General features: G+C 40.4%; 1 protein-coding gene across 3 annotated transcripts in view; it reads left to right on the top strand.

The window, feature by feature from the left end:
* Nucleotides 1-21378, top strand: part of CNKSR3 (CNKSR family member 3) — a 64101-nt gene that overhangs the window by 13835 nt on the left and 28888 nt on the right. For all 3 annotated transcript variants that reach the window (XM_072856073.1, XM_072856072.1, XM_072856070.1), the window contains exon 2: nucleotides 18187-18350. In XM_072856073.1, coding sequence (XP_072712174.1) covers nucleotides 18187-18350 — 164 coding nt within the window. The remainder of the gene's footprint in view (nucleotides 1-18186; nucleotides 18351-21378) is intronic.

Genomic DNA, 21378 nt, shown 5'->3' on the forward strand with positions numbered 1-21378 from the left:
CGGTTGTTGCGCCGTATTAACCACATAAAGTTATCAGGCACACAGGCTTCATGTGCTAGAGATGCAAACGAGTAATGTAGAGTGTACTGTTACTGCTTTTAGAAAATGAAATGACTTTGTGCTTGACCTGTTGAAGGATAGTACTTATTTTTAGGGCCAGCAAAGGCCTTTTTTTTTTTTTTTAAACTTGATAAGGAGTATAAAAATTACTCTTACTGCAAAGATGTTGACCTATTTTCCCCACGGGAGGGGCCTAACCTATTAAAGTTGACAAGCTGTGGAGGCAGCCAGCTTAGGAAGTATGCTTCAAAGGGGGTAGTGCTTTTGTGTTGCCTGTAGTCAGTGTGTAATTACTGTGATTAATATTAAATATTGCATGTGATTGAATTCTGTGCTCATACTTGCTTCCATTTTATTCCTTTGGAAGAGTATTTATCCATGCTGTTGTGAAGAAGTTGTTAGCAACAGTAAATCTGATGGGCAGAGGCTTGGTGATGGGATGTATGGGCTGATGGAAGTCCAGCTCTGGATAAAGTGGGCTGAAGTTTTGATTTTTGTCTCCGAGTGGAATGGGTTGGTTGTTTTTTAAGTTGGGTTGTTGCTTTGCCAGGGAGTTTTGCTATGCAGTCATCTCTAAAGGCTTCCCTTGCTGGAGGTTCTGGCGTGGAGATGGAGAGTGCGGCTGGGTGGAGGTCTGGCTTGTCCCCCCTGTCCCAAAGCTCCCCAGGCCTGGCCACTTCCCCCTCTAGGAAGAGGGTGTGAGCTGCTGCTGTCAGCTCTGGTCTGCAAGTAAATGCATGTTTTTGGTTTCTGCGGCTCTCATTCCAGCATCTTTCAGAAGGATTAGTGTGTGTGTGAGAAGGGGGAAACAGTAGTTGAAGTTTAGTGTCTGCAGACCAAGAGGTTGATAACAGTTTTATACCTATTAGAATTGAAAACATTGGGGGTAAAACAAATGTCTGTTTTATTTCATGTGAGTGGGATGGGATGTCTAGAGAGAGTAACTTGGGGATAAGAAGACTTCTGTGTTACCCTGTTTATTACATGCCCGTAATGCTCTTCTGTGGATTGCTTGCTTTTGAGATACTGCTACTTCTGTCAATTTGAAATAAACACTAAGATAGGAAAATAATGCAAAAAAAATTGTGTGCTTACTGTCGTTGAAGCAGCGTGACTGTTTAAAGGTCAGTTAAATGGTGTCTGTTGGCTGAATTTCTCAAATGGCAATTTTTCAATAGTAATTTCCCCTCATCTTTCATCTTGTGGCTGTATTTTGCTCTATTCCTGGTATTTTCCTGTTACATGATCTTGTTTCCCAGGTGGTATTTTGTTATGTTGGTCTTACTTGGGTAGGAGCAGGTAAAGAAGATGATGCTTATAGAAGTGACAAAGAGCAGCAAATGTTTTGATGAATTGCATCAGTCCTTGGGTGGGGAGCGCTCATTCTTTCCCAGCTAATGATGAGCAGAAGGCAGGAATGCCTGGTAGCCTCTGTGGTGACAGTTTGGAAATAAGTTGGTACTGCACAGCTTTCTGCTTGTGGGTCTCCATTACTTGTGTAGAGGGCACCACTGCAGTTGGTGGGTTTTCTGGAAGTTTTGGTAGAGAGCACATGAGGATGGTGCCATCCTCTCAGTAGCAGTCTCAGTTAGGGGATGTAAAGCCAAGTCTGCATAAAGAGACAGTATCTGTGTGAGACACTGTTTCTTTGCTACTGTTTCGATAACTTCTAAAAATCACTAATGCCTTTAATTTAGAAGAGAAACCCTCCTTTCCATCCCCCTCCCCACCCCTTACCTTCCCCCACTGTTCCCCACCTTCTGTAAGACTTAATGATTAACTTGGGTGTAAATAAGGTCACTACAGTGCCTATAAGTGAAGAACAAAGATGAACAGTGATCAAACAGTCTTCCATAAATCACTGTCTTAAAAGTCTATTGCCACATAGTTAACAAATAGGAGTACTCTCAGGGGTTGAAGAGGGTCAACCTGGTTGCATGTTTTCTCTCCCCTTACAAAGTAGCACACCGAAGTATTACTTCTGAATTTATGTTTCCAAATACATAATTGGGCACAGTGAGCAATTTCTCATGATTTGGAAGTTTGAAAATTTGATCACTAACTGGAGATTGCAACACAGTGCTAACCATATGGCAGATCAACTTGCAGAAGTCCAAGCTGTGGAAATAAGCTCTAGCTTGAAGAGGGTATTTGATCTCTTTAAGTAACTTGGAAATAAGGCTCTGTAATACTTGAGATAAAGTATGCATCCAGGAGAGAGGCTGCTCAGGGAGCTTTAAGTTGGTCAAAACAAACAAATAACTGTATTTGAATAAAACTTATGATATTTCTGGATCAATTGTAATATGTTTTTATTAGTGGGCAAACTGCTGCTTCTAAGTTTCCATGCCTTTCAGTTTCATACAGTCTTTATACCCATCAGATGGTGCTTTTACAAAAATGATGCAACTCTTAAAGATGGGAAAGAGAGAGGGGGGAGAGGGGAAAAAAACTTGTAAATTCTTAAAGGAATATTGTGACCTTTTACATGTTTTGAATTAATGGCTCTAGTAAGTCCATTCTGTGATTAAGGTAATTGTAACTCCTTTGAAAGATCAGGAGAAGAGGAGAATACATCATATTTCAGTTTTGCTCTGGGAAGTTATGTTGAAGACAAGATAAGTATGTTAGAATAAAGTGGCTAGGCTTCTTCCAAATCTGTATTTCAAAGACCAGCAAAGCTTTGAGAATTTTACAGTGCTCATGAAATATAACTGAGTTCTTCTTTCTACCAAATTCTTCTCTTCAAGTGTAATGTTAGTCATGAAGCTACATCAGGCACTCATTTTCATGTGAAACCTTGCATTTACTGCTTCTTATTATTTCTACTCTTTGTACTGATTTGCAAAAAACACTGAAGTTTGTAATAGCTGGTAGTGGACAGCATAAAACCTCTGAGCACCAACAGGATGCTTTTTTTTTTTTTCTTTTAAACTTAATGCTATTTGAAAGGTAAATAGAAGAGCAGTCAGTAGCACAAAAATAAGAAATTAATGTCTAGGTGACCCTAGAAATAGAAATTGGGGAGGGGAGCATATTGGATTTAAACAGGTGCAAAAGTGATTGCACCCACTGCTTTTAGGACAGTATTTGCATCCGTTTGTTTCTAGCCTGGATCGTGTTCATTCTTTGTGATTAACTACTGTGTTAAGAATAAGTGCAGTCATCCCTCCCCTGCTCTTGCAGTTTCTCCCACATGTCTTCATAACCCAGGCTAGGGACATTACATTGAAGAGTTTAGTCTGTATGATTTTATTGTTAACAGGTATCTCCTGTTGTTAGTGTCCAACTAAATAGCCATATCCTTGTGATCGTGTACTTGGGGTAGCTAAAGCAGGGTCTACAGTCAGGAAACTGCAGTATGCCCTGAGTCATCAACATACATGTCCAGGAAGTATCTGTGGGGTTTGTTTGTTTGTTTATTTATAAAAAGAGCAACCAAGAAGAGTGAGGAAGAGCAACTGGATTTGCTGGGAAGCAGGAACACAAACCTATCAGTGATGCAAAAGTTAATAGGTGCCATTTTGATCACTGTTCTTAATACAGCAGCAGAACTGTAGGTTATTTTTGGTGCTTAAAGTAATGTTACAGGTTCAGGATCAGGATCTCATTGTAAAAGACTGCATGCAATCTCCCACATACACACACGTACACACATAGTGTGCTCCTCAAGGACTAAACTGTGTCAGACATTAAGAATGCAAACCATTTATTGGTTTTCCATCCCTTCGTGCATCTGTTTTGCAAATACAGAACTCAAAGCCTTAAGAGGAGATTGTCCACTTAATATTCTCTAGAAGTAGGGCTGTTAAATGGTTAGTTTATCACTTTCACAAATGTTAACTATTTAGCCTTATTTAAAATCCAGTTTAGAGAATCTTCCCCCTTATTTACATACAGCTGTAGACATGGCTGATATGGAGTTTGATATAACTGAAATTGGGAGTAGCAGTATTTGTGATGAAGGAGCAATATGGTCCTTACAAAGTGGATCAACCACTGGGTCAACAGATATTTTCTCCATGAGTGGCTTGTCAGGTTTTAGGAGGTATCTGCCTGGTTTTGCCTCTTGTAAGGGTTGTCTTTCTTTACCAGTTCCTGTCCTTTCAGCTGTTGAATTTGTGCTTAACAGAGATGAGCATGGGAATGGTAATTATTTTTTTTTTTAGATCGATTATTGATTAATTTGTTTTGTATGAAAGCCAACCCTAATGAAAAAAGTTAACATACAAAGAAAAAGATATTTTGCTAAAACAAGCTTTGCAAGTAACATTGTTCTGTAAAAAAAACCCAACCAACCAACCAAACCAAAAAAATGGGTAGTGGCATAGAAAAAAACTCAGTATGAGGAAAAAATTTACTATACATAAAAAAAATCAGTGATGCCATGTAGACAAAGGGAATTGTTAAATGCATGAGCATAATGAACTGAAGAAGCACTGCTTTGAAGTGTCAGTAGGCAAAAGATAATATATGTGGAAATACAGGTGGCTGTATTTTACTGAGGTTAACTCTCTGTGAAGCAGAAACATTTCCTCATTCAGACAGCTTTAAATTTTTGACACCTTGGAAGCTTAGTCTTGTGATGGTGCTCATGTAAACTGTGTGTTACTGTGAATGCATTAACATTACAATTGAAATTACAAGACTTTATAAGAGGAATGGCTCATTAAATTGTCCAGGAGTGCTCCCATGTCTGGTGCTGTTGTGAAAATGGTTTTTAAATTTGGCTGTGAATTACTTTATAGTAATAACAAAGTTAGGTGAATTAGAATAGTACAGTGATAGGGAGCTGCCTCTTGGTAAGTTTAATTTCATATGTCTGCTGCTTGGAAAACTGGAGCAAGGAGATGTGAGGGATGCGGTGAAACCTGCCAAAGGACATACCCCTCGGTAGGAAGTGAAATGTTGCTTCACTTTAAGCACTATTATACAAAATGACTGATGGTAATAACATGTGAGTCCCAGAAGACCAGTCTGACCAGCAGCCTGGGACACTGATGTGACACAGCATAGCCAGTTTTGAACACTTAGGCGGTAAATGCACTTAGTTTGTCTTGAATATTTTGTATCTGGGGATATGTTGAGAACAGTGTCATGCAGGAGGGACTTTAGTGTTGTTATGTCAAGTACTGACAGTGCAGAGACCTTCTCCAGCTATGTCCCATCTCCCCCTTGCCCCACAAGTACTTACAGGTGCAAATAGGATTGTCAGCTATACCTTGTAGGACCAGGTATCAATGTGCTAGCTGTGCAACCCTCCATCCCACACCGCACCGTATTCCTCACTGTCCTCTGTTTTGTGGCATTTGCTGCCTCTTGTCCAACATCCCATCAGTCATTGAATTGCCTTCTTATGTTCATTAAGTCCATGGTGCCAAATATAGTCCTGCAACATCTCTCTGGTTCCTCCTATATGGCACCTACGTAGTATATTTCCCAAAACCTGTGCCTTGCATGGTGCCATTTGCTGCCAGGCTGTGCACTAGTGTCTCAGGGATGGTGTATGTTGGTCCACATTTCTCTAGTTTCTCTAGTGCACTGGCGTGCCTCCCAGAAGATGCTCAGACACAGCCAGAGCACCCGATGGGGTCCCTCATCACCTCTAGTTTGGCTCTCTGTCACCACTTTTGCTATGGATAGGACCTGGAATTCTTTCTGGCAAGGGGGTGGTAGTATAGTGCAGGTGAGAAAGAAGGGGATCAGGGATATTGGAGAGGGGAGTGGGATGGATGATGGGAAGAATGAGACTAGAGAGGTGGTCTTCAGCCGTACAACATAACTTACAGGCTGTGTCCTAATTCCATAATTTCCAACGCTTCCAGAGTTTTTGCCTCTGGGGACTTAAATGATTCCATATTCCTGCTATGGATTAAGCTACAGTATGTATTTCACTAATACAATAAAATGAAATTAAATTGTTTCCATTAAAAAAAAAATAAATCTGGTTCCTGTAATCTTGTGGATGACTCCACAGCTAGCATTGAGACTATTTTAGGTTCAGTGCTATTATACTTCTGTAAGCAAAATGGTAAAGTGTTTTAAAGGCTTGTTTTGAGTAAAAGTTCTCCTGTAAAAAGTGTGCATTAGAATAGTGATATAAAAAAGAAACCACCCAACAAATTCAGCATGGTTGTGTGATTTGGAAAATTCTGGGAAATGTATTTCTCTGCGGTTGCATTGATTTAGTGAAAACATCTGTATCTGTTAGTAGCAGAAATAAGATTTCTTTCGGGCTTCTCTTTGGAGCTGTTAATGGGTGTGAGGAAATACACCTCTCTAAGTGCGGTCCACAGCCAGTCCAGTGAGGAGCAGCATGGGGGGTCACACGAGGCACAAGTCAGGTCTCTGACATGAGCTCTGCTGGGCATAGTTGTGCCACTTTCTGCTGTTTACCCCCATTCCCCTGCAACTTTCTGCCCTCGTCCTCTGCAGTAATTCCACAGCACTAGATGGCAGACCAGGCTGTGCCCTACATCTTTTCCCAATTTACAGCCCATTGTACTAGCTGAAGATGCTGCTGATGTTGAGCTTATAAAGGTCCTATTGCAGTGGTTGAGGCACAGGCATCTGTGCAGCTTGCCTTCTCCTGTCAAGATGTTGATGTTAAGTGTCTGGGACAAATCTGTCTCTGGTGGTGTGGGGGAGCTTTACCTCAGTTTTGGACAAAAGTGAGTTGGCAGTAACCAGCTATGCACCTCTTTGTGCCATCTGGGATCCAATGAAGTGAATGTTCAGAGATCATGCTGTCCTGCGTGTGGCCTCCTTACTGAGAGAGTGAGTCAGGGTGTTGGACCAGCCTGAAGATGAAATGGCAATTGGTCTCCTACCTCAGTTCTTGTTGCCACCTAGCTGCAGAAGAGACAAATACTGTGGTATGCCCATGGGTGGTTCTTTTCTGAGGTAGTCATTCCATATGCTCTGTACAGGAGAGGGCATATGGTGAAGTGGATTGATTCCCTACAAAGCCTAGCACTGTAGGGAGGGAGGGACAAAGGTCTCGTCGGTAGCTTCTTCTCAACTGCAGCTTTCAGTGGTCAGATACCACTCTGCTTTCATTCCTGCCAAAACACTACTGTGCCGAGGCAAAGGAATTATTTGCATCAATTGAACGAACAATTTATTTTTCAGAGAGAGAGAAAAACAGGCATACCTTGACTACAGAAGTTGCAAATTCCTGTTTGAGTATAACTTAAAACCTATTGGCCAGCACGTCTTAAAGAAAAAGCCTTAGTGGGGTGAGAAAAAGCAATACTGGAATCATCTGGTTTTCTCCACTTTTTACTTTTGATTTTACCACTTGCTTTTTTCCCTGCTGGAGAAAGACTTAGTGGTTCTTTGAGCCCATGTGCATTGGGAAACAACTTCTGAGCATCCAAGAAGAGTGAGATTTTTCAAGCCCAGGGTGGAACAGAGTCCCCACATTTAAACTTCAGTGAAAGTTTAATTGTCAGATTTTTGACACAGTATGTGAGGACAATGCTTTATGTCACTAATAGCCTGTAGGACACGCTACTTTATCCTGATGTATGTGGAACAGTTCTACACTCATTGCTTGAGTGGAATTAATGAAGCCACTCTACGCTGGTGTAATAAAGTAACCAACTTCTGTTGATGCCCTCTTTAAGCAACACCTTTTGATTAGTCACAAACATCAGTTGCAAGCAACAAAAAAAGACAGAAGGGAATTTTCTAGGGTGTAGGAAGGAGCTGGCAGTGTTTTGAGACCTTTTAGATCCTGCTACATCTATCTCTCACCACAGCCTTTTAGTCATCTTTCTTGCCTCCCCTAATGCATGCATGGGACTTTAAAGTCACATTGGGTGATTATTCTTTTACCATGCTAAAAGCTCCGTATTTGCTGACGCTGTCATTCATGTCTTCACCAGCAAAATGATTTTATCAGGTTGTGACAAACACTAGGGTACGTTCACTGGACATAATGGCTGTCAAAAGAGTTTCAATGAATTAGTTCAAGAACAATCTTTTGTTAGTAACAATTAAATGTGAATTTTTCTGCCATTGCAGTAGTCTACTACAGTATGCAGTGCCAAGCTCTGTGGGTTTAAAATAACTTTTCTGGGAGGGATAAGTTTATTGCTAGCTTTCATGGTAAAAACCTTTGCATGTATTAGTATATTGGGCAAAGAGATGTTTTCTTGTTTCAGTTTGGAGCTTATAGTAGTTCTTAGGTGCTACTTGAGCAATCCATGTTGATGAAATAAAAGTGCCTCGTTACTGCCTTTTTAGTTGTGTGCCTAAATAATAGTGCCTCATTACTGCCTCATTCATCAATCCATGTTGATGAAATAAAAGTGCCTACAATATACTGCCTTTTTAGTTGGTTCGTGTTGCCTTGCTCATGCTGCAGTATACCCAGGGGATGAATGCAAGCTGCATCTTGCCACAAGTAGGATATCATTTTTACTGTGAAGTTGGGGAGGATGTTGTCAGCGGTGTCCCTGAAGACATCTTGTGGTATTGGCCAGGAAGCTATTTGGGCTTGTCTGCCCAGGGCAGGTGTGTTCTCTGTTTTAATGTGTTTTGCATGCATTTGCTGAATGTTGGCTTTCATCGCATGTTCTGTTGAAACTTAGAGTGCCAGGTCTATCTGCAGAGAACATATGGATAAGCTCTGCTTCCATCTCATTTATTTAGTTTGCCAAACAATCTGTTAAAGCATGGAAAGACTGCTTTCACCAAGCATAGCTGGTCAGTGAGTGATGTAGTTGATTCTTAAAAGAGAAAACCAAAGCATGAGTGTTGTATTGTGTGAACCTACTTCACCACATGGAACTTAATCCTTGATGCAGACAGAGAATATACACCAAAGTCAGCAGGAAAAAATGATGTGCATCAGTTTTCTTGTTTTTTTTCATCCTTCATCTTTCTCTGGGTAGCAATCCTGTTCTGGTGGTGGCTGGGATTAGCAAAGAGTTACAGCTGAAATGCTGCCAGCAAGATATCATGAAATATCAAGATATCAAGAAATGCTGCCAGGTGTTTGAGGTCTTGAATATGACCCCTTGTTTGTGGTTCCTATTCTTCCTTCTTGGAAACCCATTTTCCTAAGATGAGTATTTTGGGGTGGCACTGCGCAGTCTGGATGCCTGGGGCTGAGTGGTAAGTCCTGAATAAGGCTGTCTCTCATCTCTTCCCTCTTCCTTCCAGGTGAGTCAAAATTTCAACCCTAGAAGCCAAATGATACTTAATGGCCTAATATTCAGAGGTGGAGTCAATTGTGTCCTCTCAGGGAAGTGGGTGATGTTAGTGAGCGTGATGGCAGCAAAGCCCCCCTAGGTTATGGGCTAGTGCCTGTAGCAGGGCCCACAGCTGTGCACAGATGTCCAGTCCAGCTCTGCCAGTGAAAAACATGACTGCATGTGTATTCTGACCCACTTGCCTTCAAATCGGTGGGAATGTAATACAATAGCGGGGTTTTTTGTTTGTTTGTTTCCTAGTATACTCTTACTTTTTCATGTCTAGAGGGAATGCCCTGTCAAATTGAAAAAGGCTTTAATTTTTGTCTCTCTGTGGTTATGGCATAGTGATCTATTTTTCAGTGTAGTAAAGTATGATTGGCCTATGTCTTCATGCTTGTATCTCTTTTTATAAAAAGATATTTTTCTGGTTAAACCTGTATGTCATCATGCTGTGTCCTGGGTTTTTTGTGTTTTGTTGTGTGTGTGGTTTTTGTGTTTTTTTTTTTTTTTTTTAAGAAATGTGGCATGCCAGCAGAATTCACTTTTCAGTTTCTATAGCATTACATTTTAATTTTGCCTTTAATTTGGAGCCTTAAAGCTATGTCATAATAAGAACCCTCCTATGGAAAATAGTAGTAATAGGTTTCTCTTCTCCCACCCCTATTTTTTCATGAGTTCCCTGAAAAAGAGCTATTAAAAAGAAAGAAAACTCGACTTTGACTTTTAGCTTAAATGCTTTTGGAATTAAATACCATTAACTTTTCATTTATTATAGAATTGCTTTTATCTCAGTTTATTGTATGCTAGCATTCAGTCATATCAGATATATTTTTGCAGTCCTGATGGAAGTTCACTCATTGTCAACTGAAGGTAGAATTTCTAAATTAATTCACCCTTGCAATTTCCCACTCACTGTTAATATCTCAAGCTGGATTACAACCCACAAGAGCAGCTGTGTGATTCACTGTGATCTATTTCCTAGTATTACTATGGTCTATTTTTGCTGTGTGGTGGTGGTTTTTTTTTTCCTTCCCAGTCTGTAAAAGCTTTGGTCATATGTTTCACTTAAATTGATATCACAGTTCAGTATTAGTTTTTAGCCTTTTCCTCCATTTCCCTCCCCCCCCCCCCATTTCTCTATATAGAGTTTTTGCATTTTTGGGAAAATGTTGTGTCACTGTTATGGTGAATACTAACACCAATAGTAGCTTTCACTAGCAAAGAGAGAACAATTTTAAGTCAGGGTAAAAGTAATTAAAAGGAAGCTGCCATCTACATTTTGGTGCTGTGTATGGCACAGGTGTGGAAGTCCTGTGTCCTGTGCCATCTAGCTCAGTGTCCCATCCTGAATGTTTGCCATAAAGGGATATGTTAAGGAGGATTGTAGGAAAGATGACTTATTGTGTGTTTCCTTCTGTAGGCTTCCTCAGTCCTTCAGCCATTTCTGTTTGAGTCTTTCAGAGTCAGACATGACTTTTGTGGCATTTTCTTTCATAAAGCTGTTCACCTTTCCCTGAACCTGTATGGATGTTGAACATTCATTTCATACTGCTGTGTGAAGAATCATTCTTTTATTGCTTGTTTAGACCTGTTACATGCTAGCTTCATTGGCTCTCCCTAATTCCTGTACTGGAAGAGACGATGTATAATCAGTGCTCTTTCTGTTTTTCTGTGCCGCTTCTAGCTTCATAGGCCTTTATCGGGTCCTCCTCCTCCCTACAATCTTTTCTTCTGTAAAGACTCCACTCTTACTTACTCCATGTCTGCTTAGTTTCCTGAAAATATTTTGTGCGGGAAATCTGAGTGGGTTTTTCTGGCTTCTGTAGAGAGAGGTCTTGCTTTGCAAACCTGCTGGAGTTCTTGGAACTGTTCAGCAAGCGTGTGACTCTTCCCTGACATACTTCATGATTTACCACGTGAAGTGTTGAAGCTTATAGTTGTCCTGAAACTTAGTCTGGAGCATGATAATGGGTACTGCTGGAATGGTCTCAGTCAATGACTTTGTAGGGAGGACTGGTAAAAAGTATAGCACAGCGGAAGTCCTGTCAATCTGAGATTGCATCTATATGGAGTGACTAAAGGTTAAACGCAGTCTCCGTATCCCTTCTGATCAGGGTGGTTTACAACCAAAAATTTACCCACCAGTTCTTTTATTACAAGGCAAAGCTTTCAGTTTTGCATTGAAAAGTAGATAAGGGATTTATGGATGGATTTGAATGGAATTAATGGATTTATTTTGAGGTAGTGTGAACACATGTGTATGTAGTCTGTTTTTCCAGGCTAAATATGTTAGTTGGAAATACTGAAAATAGGAACATGTTGCAAAAGGCTTTCTGTGCAACTGTCAGTCAGAGGGGATTACAGAGGGGACAGTAAAGCACTGATTATCAAAGTTGAAGGCTTTGCCCTTTACCTCTGTCCTGCTGTGACCTTCATGAGAGCTGCCCTTTGCATCCCTGCTGGCAGGCAGAGGCCAGCAATTTGTCTGGTTCCATCTCTGGATGAAGGGGGGGCCAGACAAGAAACCTCTGTACCATTCCGGCTGTTCTAGGCAATGCCTGTCCTCAGCAAAGCTAGACCTAATGCCTGGTGAGGCAACAGGCCATGCCTGCTTGGTTAGGATGCAGGTGATGAAACAGAAATGTGGAAGAGTTGCTTACAATTGACTACATGAGGAGAACGTATTTTGTGATGCTGATAATAAGCAGCTCTTGCTCTTCAATTCTGTTTCTCTTTTCTTTTTAAAAGTGATTGATACTTTGGATGGTGGTAATGTTAATAGTGATTGTGAGACTACCTGGATTAAAAAATTGAACAAGGAATTTTTTTACCTTTGTACACTAGACAGTAATTAAAAAATCTCTTGAAGGCTTTTATTTTTTCTTGGCAAAGTAAGGCCTTTGAGCTCTTTTCTGGTCCCTATAAGTGGCTCACACCAACTAATAACTAAACTTTTGTTTTCAAAACTTATGGAATAAATGCTAAAACAATTGTGATAGCTAAGAAACGATCAGGCATGTGGGTCCTAGAAAGTCAGTTCTTACCTAGGCTCAAATTATTACTGAATTAAGTTTCTACTGACTGCTCTAGATTTATTTTTTATCATTCTTTTAAAGAACCTTGAGTTCCTTTGTTAAAGTCATCTCTGGCTCTGTTTGTCTGTAATATTGCAGGAGGAGAATGGTGTCGTGGTTTAGCCCCAGCCGGCAGCTAAGCACCACGCAGCCGCTCGCTCACTCCCCCCCCGGTGAGATGGGGGAGAGAATCAGAAGAGCAAAAGTAAGAAAACTCGAAGGTTGAGATAAAGACAGTTTAATAGGTAAAGCAAAAGCTGCGCACGCAAGCAAAGCAAAACAAGGAATTCCTTCACTCCTTCCCATGGGCAGGCAGGTGTTCAGCCATCTCCAGGAAAGCAGGGCTCCATCACACATAACGGTGACTTGGGAAGACAAATGCCATCACTCCAAATGTCCCCCCCTTCCTTCTTCTTCCCCAGCTTTCTATACTGAGCATGACGTCATATGGTATGGGATAGCCCTTTGGCCAGCTGGGGTCAGCTGTCCTGGCTGTGTTCCCTCGCAGCTTCTTCTGCACCTGGCAGAGCATGGGAAGCTGAAAAGTCCTTGACTAGTGCAGCAACAACTAAAACATCTCTGTATTATCAACACTGTTTTCAGCACAAATCCAAAACATAGCCCCACACCAGCTACTATAAAGAAAATTAACTTTATCTCAGCTGAAACCAGGAAAAATGGCATCTGTGGTGTTACAGGGGAACAAGCTTCCCACTTCTATATTAAAGAAAACTGTGTGTTTGTTTTCTTTCTCTTTGAACTTTCAATTTGTTCCTTTTCACCCTGTACCTGTCTACTGAGCTGCTTCAGCTTTTCACAGCTGTCTTGCAGACCCTTTTTCCTTACTTTCATTTGCCTTCTCGGGTGCTGGTTCACCTGCTTATGAAGTAGCTCTTTTCTCTTTCTAGTGTTTGTTTGCTGCCTTGATTCCCTCCTGCTTTTTCTTTTATTAATTGCTTCCAGTCCTGGAAATAGATGGAGGAAATGAAGGGAGGAAGCTATCACAATAACAGTTTAAAAATGATGTGGAATATAAATTATAGTATGATGGCATGTACCATGGGGTATGACACAGAGTCTCCTAGAATTGATGATCTTTCAAAGCTTGGGAGGATGGATTGAAGTTGGTGTGTGCAAGGAGTCTTTGGAGACTAAAAGTGGCAACTGAATAGACCCTGAAGGGGAGGCCAGAGTAAGAGTGACTTTCTTAGCTGTGATGGTCAGATTCTCACAACATTTTAATGTGTGTTTCTTAAGGTGAGGCAAAAAAGACTTCGGGAGTCCCACCTAGCCAGCTATCCAAGGTCCAAGGGAGCCCCTTGACGGGCTAAGGGTTGTAGTTGAACCTTGGTGCTACCCTGAGACACCAGGTGCTGCCAGTTTGTTAGAGTCACTCAACAGAGAAGAGATGAGTACATGTTCATAATGATAAGGCTGTATTTCCTTGAGACTGCGAGCAATGATCCCCATGGTGGTGCTCTGTGAAGGAGATGGTCTTGAACAGAGGAAGAACTCATGAGTACAAGTGGCTTGTGCTCCTCCCGCTTCCTTGTGTCAGCTTTGGCACTTTATGAGCCATCCTGAGAATCTGTTCAAGTTCCTGAACTAACAGAAAACGATTCCCATCACCTTCCAGTTCCCCCTTCCCGTTCCTTCCTCAGTTCCTTGCCCTGTCTATCTCCCCTTCCCCCTCCTTGCCCCCCACCCCTGCCATATTGAAGTATAGAGATTCTGTGGTCTCACAAGAGAAGAGAGTGAGGAAGAGTGGGTTGGTGGGAGGAAAGAAGAGGTGGTGAGTCAGCTGGTTTTGGACCTGTGGCTGTAATAATTAGTTAACTGTTTTTATTGCTTTATGGTAGGCAAATTATTTGGTAACGTCCAGCACAGAAGTTTAGCAAAAAGCATGAAACTACTTAGCGACTCTACTTATAAAACACGTCTTTAGTACTTTGGGAGTTGGATATGTCATTGCTGAATGGCTGACATCTGTCAGCAGTAGAAATGTTAATTCTCTCTGAGTAGTAAACTGATAGTTATGGCTTAGACCCAAGCCTTCCCCTTAACGCCCTCAAAGTTGTTTTTTTTTCCCCTCAATTCTTATTCAAAATAACTTTCTTAATCTTGGAAACAGACTGAGATTGGTATCAGTGCAAATCTGTAAGTGTAAGCCCTGTCCTAATGTTTTTGCATGAATGCAAGGTATTGAATGTCTTCTGGGGTGCTTTGCGTGGTGGTGGAAGGTTATTTTAGACAGAAAAGTCTAGACAGTTCTTAGGATCTATTGCACATCTCTACACCTGCCAAAATTTGGGAGGGAGTTTTGTTCAAGTTACACTGGAGTTCCTCAGAAGGGTTTTCATGATACGAATAACACTAAGTAGACTAGTCTCCCTCCCTCTCCCCAAAATCACTGCTACTATTGTTGTAAAACTCGAGTAAGATTCTGCAATTGCTATTTCTATTTCCATCCTCCTCATTCACTAACAATTATGTAAGTAGGAAGTATGTTATCTTTTGTGCATGGTTTTGATGTATGTACAAGGAATAATATAAAGATTTCTCACATACAATTGAGAAAAATGCTTTTTAAACACACTTTGAGCATAAAATGAATAGATTAGACTTCAGAAGGGTTCTTCAGTGAGTAAAGGAGACAAATACAGATATCTTTTCCGATGTCAGAGTCTTAATTGTATTTTTTCGGAATAGAGAAAACTATTTTATTGCTTGAACCTGCTAATATTGCACTGTTGAAAATGACCTGGCATGTAAGACAGTGTCTTTGAGTAATGTAGACTGCTTTTTATAGTTTTTAATTCATCTAAGTTTCTCAAAAATATCCAGCCTTTGCTAATGGGCAATACTAAGTCTGCATGAGGCTCTGAAGTTCACCGAGAAAATACATGGCAAGAACTGAGATGTTTGGAAGAAGCTGAAAATGAGCAGTTTTCACTTAGATTACCAGTGGCATTTGAATGCTGACTTTTTAAACTTTCATATTATTTAGTTTATTTTACTGAACTGATTTGAGTCCTTTTTTCCTCCCTTCTCCTTTCTCTCTTGGAGAAATAGGAATTTTTTTGTTTGCATATGATGTTTAAACATTTCATTCATATGATGGAAAATTAAACAATATGCTATAAATGTGGTTGCAATCTCAATTAAAATGTTTAAGATTTTTCCATATGTTTCTTAGTAAAAATAATAACACTAATGTTAGTAAGCTCATCTTAAACCATTAGTGAATGCTTGCCATGAGTGTGTGAGTCTGTCTTCACTTACTGCTTTGCATAGTTTTGGTCACTTAAATACATTTCTAGCTGAGCGGCTGTGCCTCTGTGTTGACTGTTTTGAATTAACATTTGTGTCATTTTGTAATATTTTATTTTATAAAGTACAGTTTTATGGTGTGATTGTAAAAGTATTGTTTTTAAGAACTCTTATTAAAAAATATTTTAGAGGTAGCTGTTCAAGTTGTAATAGACCTTCAAGAACAGGCAAGCGTGAATTAAAAAAAAAAAAAAAAAGGCACAGGCAAGCTGAAAGGCATAGTTGTATTTCTTGGGGGGGGGATATATACATTTGTGAGTCTCATATTTTAGCACAGAATGAGGATCCAGAAGGTTGAGTCAACACACAGAAAGGATAGTAGGCAAAAGCAACACTGCATCAAAAAAACCTTAAAAAATAAAAACTTCATTCCATGCTGAATAAAGTGTTTTATTTTAGGTGTTTGTGTAATTTGTAATGGAAACTATGGGCTTACAATGGCAAATGATGGGAAACAGTGGTCTGCAAGACAGCATTAAAAATTGGGAATGCCAAATATGTGTGCTGTATGTCAGCCTCGGTTGAGAATTTGTTTTGAAAAAATAAATTGTTAAACAATGAAGGCCAGATCTTTTTATTATTTTTCCTGGGAAAAGAGTTTGTATAGCCTAAGGGAGAATTTGGTGCCTGTGGGAAAGAGAACACTGGGCTCAATTTTCAAAATTTATGCGGCCTTGCCAAGACAGATGGGAGGAAACAAGAGTGCACCCCAAACAACTGTAGCCCTGGGAGATTCTGCTCATCTTGCATGTGGGTTTTCCCATTCATAATTATGCTTAAAAATCAAGCTGTGCACACTCGTAGCTCTGCAGGTGGAGGAGTCAAGCTTGTTCAGCCAGATTTTGATGTACTGCAATAATTAAGCTTGCCCGAGTCATGTAAGGGGGTGACTGTTAAGTGCCAGGATGTCTGTCCTTAATTTCTGAGCGAGCATTATAAAGGCAAGTGATGTGTGTTAAGTAAGCCTGTGCCTTTGGGAGTCCCTAATCTACAGGTCTGTTGTGACCAGACACTGCAAGGCAGCAGTGACTGCTCGTGCTGCAGTTATGAAATCAGTATGTTTCATGTGACTCCTAGAACCCCCCTTGTGATTTGTCTCAAATGTTTTCTTGGCAGTAAAGTGTGCTGGGAGTGCTTGTTGTCCAGGCTGCTACTGCGGCTCTGTGAGTGGAACTGACTGCTGGTCTTCTGGCTCTCATTTCCTTGTAGTTCAGGATGCTGTTCGTGTTTCTCATCTCCAGCATTCAACATCCTGTCCATCTCAATGGCTTCCTTTTGAGCCAGTGTAGTGGATAAACATCCTTTACACAGCTAAAGGTTCAATTTTTTTAAAACTGAATGGTCAAACAATGTAGCTATTGTGGATGCTACAAAGTAGATGTCAAATGTGTAATCTGAATTTTTGCTCCTGTCAACTATTTTTGGTGAACGTGGTGTATTTCTACAAAACAGATCTAATTGGATCTGTTCCTTTTGCTCTAGCTAATATGCTGAAGTGGAACAGGGCATCAGGAGCACTGCATCACCTTTAAAATAATGCATCCATCCAAATTTTTTCCCCAGATTGGTGCTGCTCACAGGATCTTTAAGAACAGAGGAAATGAGCAGAATACACAAGAAAACAGGACTAACACATGAAGTTTAGTTAAATAAAACAAAATGAAAACCAGAAATCCTTTCTGTAATCACTGGGGAAAAGATACTGTAGAGAACAGGATCATAGAATCACAATTTAAAGTGAGGATTTTGGGGATATTGCTGGGACAAAATAAACTGTTTTAAAAATACTTCATAGATACGAAAGTGAGTTATATTTCCTGTTGGTGTGTGCTGTTAATCCTTAGCAAGGGGAAGGAATGGCTGATTCGGGAAGCTGCAGGGTCTCGTAAATCAAGGGAATAATGAGACTTGAGCCAAACATCATTTTGATTGCTTTGCCTTTGATTGTTCCATTTTCCTCTCATCATTCATTCAGCCCTTTTATATAAAAGTGGCTGGGGAACTGCAGGTTTTTGTGCTTTTGTTTGCTTGTTTAACTAGGCTTTGGGCAAGATCTTTGTTGTTGCCTTGCCTTGTATTTATCTTGGTCGCTTATTATTCTTTGTTGTTGTTGCTTTGGTTGCCCTTCAGGATTTTGGGTTACCCTGATAGCTGAGTCTATGCATGCCCCCTGATAGCTTTGCCTATGCAGACACCAAAGGGACATTCTTACCCGCTGAGCTTGACCCATAAGGAGCAGGTGGGTCATGCACTGACTTATGTGACCCAAAGGCCCACATACCCTGCGTGCTCTGTTTCTATACCCCTGTGGTACAACTTCAGTCGCACTGCGAGTTTCTTTCATAATTTGACATTGCATATTGTATGAACGTGCAATTTGTGCTTTTTGCAGGGTTTGTTTTTGTTGTGTGGTGGTTTTTTGTTTTTTTGGGGTTTTTGTTTTTTAATTGGGGGGAAGGGGAAGAAAAGACAGAAACTTGTAATCGCACCTCCTTCTTTGTCTCTTGTTTTTTTGGTAGGCTTGGATGATTGCCTGCAGCAGTATGTCCATAAATTTGAACGGGAGAAGATAAATGGTGAACAGCTGTTACAGATTTCTCATCAGGACCTTGAAGACTTGGGTATCTCACGGATTGGACACCAGGAACTGGTTCTAGAGGCTGTGGATCTCCTGTGTGCACTGGTTAGTTAAGTGGTGAACAGACACACAAAGAATTTCTTAAAGTGCTCTTTTGGGTGAAAAACTAAGGCGAGTCTGATAAAACCAGAATACCTGTGTCTCTTGCTTTCTGTTACGCATCACAGTAAAAGAAAACAGTAAGAATTTGTTTAATTCTCACAAACTTTGTGTTAATAGCTCTTTAATTTTTTTCCTGGTAAGAGGCAACGCTAATTCATTTGGTTGTACTTCTAAAGAAAGAAGTTGTCTGAGTAGCATTGTTAGATCTTGTAGCTCCTGCTAGTGAACAGAGTGATTAAAATTGCTACTTAGAGTGAATTTGTCAGAGAAGATAGAAGACATACTGTTGAAATGACAGCTGCTAATGGTTCCTCACATCAGTTGAAATGGGTTTAGGGTAATTCCGTAGTCTATGTACGAAGTGAAGAAAATGTTCTTGAATTGAGGGATGTTTTGCCAAGTCAGTTACAGTCGAGTTCAACTGTCATTGGATTCGGAACTTAAACTGTTCCTCTGTCATATTCCTGATATAGCTGTGGAGATACTTTTAAAACAAACACACTCTGAAAAGAATAAATATATTTCGGATTGTTTTGCTAGTGCAGGCTTTATTTAAAAGCCGTAGTTTGGACACAGTCTTGAAGGCGTGTTTGATGCAACGCAGCAAATGAGTACCAGAGGTATATATGATTACATCAGGGAGAAGGGTGGTAAAGGCTGCCCGATGATTCCTCGGCCAGCACTGGCCTGCCTTCCCTTCATTAGGCAGGACTTGCAGCACTGAGCATACTCTTCTTAAAATGGAGAGTCTTTATTGTCTGTGAGGTACGTGCTTTATTTACTGCAGAGAGGTGCTACAGGGGTCATTTGTACTCCATAACCAGGAACAAATTGGATAGCTTGTACTGGAAGAAGTGTATTTAATGCAATCACTTCATACCATCTGAAATGTTTCCCAAAGAGTTGCTCTTATATTTGAAAAATGTTTTATTTCCTCTTCAGTATTTGATCTATCAAAAATTTTTAACACTTAACTTGAAAATCTAATAGAAGAACGTAATTAGCCTGAAATGCAGTTCATGTTGTGGGAAGGGATAATCTGTCAGGCAAGTGAAGGGGTCTGGTGAGTTAGTAAATGTACTGCGTGCTGTATACAGTCCTGACTGAAATAATGGATGTCACAGCCCCCAAAGGCACTTTTTTCTTCTTATGCTTTAAAATATTAGAATAAAATGAACAAAACTGGATCACTGCCAGAACCTAAAGCTGTGTTTTATCTCCTACAATTTCCTTCTAATTTCCTTTGTAGACAAAAGTTTTGACCTCAGACTAATTTCTGGAAATCCTTTGTGAAATGCAGCTCAAGTTAATGCATTAGACAGAGTTCACATATTGCAGCTAAAATGTCCTTGTTCCCTTTTAAGAGGTGGAGGAAGAATTCCCAAGTTTAGGTATGCCCTTTGTCACCTTCTTGATGCCCCTTCCCTTGAGTTTTTGGGACTGTTGTATAAAAATCACTGTTGACTTTGTTCCCGAGGGTATGGTGTGTTTGAAATCCTAGTAAAAGCCAATTTTTTATTTTGCTGTCTCTTCTTTTTGTGTGAGAGAATAAAGGTTTCCCTATTCCACCTGTATTAGTTCTTTGAAAGTGGCTTTTTTTATTGATAGCATTTAGTGGACGCTTGGCTGGGCCAGCCTGACGTCAGGCTTTGAAAGTTGTCATTCCTGGGGGGGTGGGAGTGGGTGGGGAAGGGCTGAGAGGGGGTTTTGGTGGTTCCCCAGTCCTGGAGTTCTCAAGAAGAATTTCCCTTTTTTTAATTTCCCAAATCTAGTTTTGCCTTGGCAGTTTTCCAGCTGAGCTTCCTTCAGATTGGTGCTTTGGTTCCCTCGCACGGCAAGAACACTTGGGGCTCTGAAGGCAGTGAAGCAGCTGTCTTTGGAACATCTTTGTCCTCCAGCAACTCTTTTCAAGCATTGACCATACAGACCTTTTTTCCAGCCTCAGTACATCAGTTGTAAAAATACAGTGTGAAGGTAGTCCTTTCCTTGAGAATACAGGTTTTGGGGGTTTTTTTTGAGTTTTCTAGAGATAGAGCCCTCTTTGGCAGCTACACTGCCAAGCTGAAAATACGCAAGTTATGGTGTTTGCTGCTGCAGTAAGTGAACTCTAGAACCAGTATATGCAGGAGAAAGTGTGGACAGCAATAAAAAGTGAAGGTTCCTGTGAGCACACGCTTCCATTGCTCTTGAGCTGGTCTAACAGACTTTTCTGAAACCGGTGTTGAAGACAGAATTTAAATTTAAGGAATTTAGAGGACATATCAAAAACTGTATTCCCCCCCGGGGGGGAGGAAACATCAACTTGAGTGCCTCCATCTTTTTGTTGATGACAGTATTTGCTTGGGGGAGAAAAGGGGTGGGAGGAAGATATTTCTTAGTTGACTGAAGTATTTGGGGGAGGGGAACATAAATATGCTTTTTAAACTCATACAAAACCACAAAAGCAGGGGCAGGGATCCAGAAAATAAACTTCCTCAGTCAAATAATTGGGACAAAAAGCATCTAGAGTGGTGGGGAAAACTGAATACTTACTCATCATTCCCTGATGAGTAGCTTGCCTGTTTGGGCTTAATAAATAAAAAAATGCAGGCATTAGCAGGAAATCATATGCAAATATGTTCACTTTTAATAAGTTCTTTGGATTAGATTTCTGAATCTTTACCTACACTGTGTGATGGGAGAGTTTGGAAGCAAAAAAGCAGCTGAGTTTTCTTGAGGTTGGAATGAAGAGATACTAGTTTTGAGCGATCAAAAAAAAAAAAAAACCAAACAAAACCAAACAAACCGCAAAACAAAATGAACATAGTTTTTAGTGTTATGCCTTTGATAATTTCACTGGTAGTAATGTTCTGCCAGCATATTTGCAGTACAACAAAATATAACATCATAACATAAAATAGAACATGCACACATGAAGACTTACCCGTTGTGGCTAATCCTTGTCAAAAGCACCACATCTATGCACCTCATA

This window comes from Ciconia boyciana, chromosome 3 (genome assembly GCF_034638445.1).
Source record: "Ciconia boyciana chromosome 3, ASM3463844v1, whole genome shotgun sequence".
In the NCBI taxonomy this organism is placed as follows: domain Eukaryota; kingdom Metazoa; phylum Chordata; class Aves; order Ciconiiformes; family Ciconiidae; genus Ciconia; species Ciconia boyciana.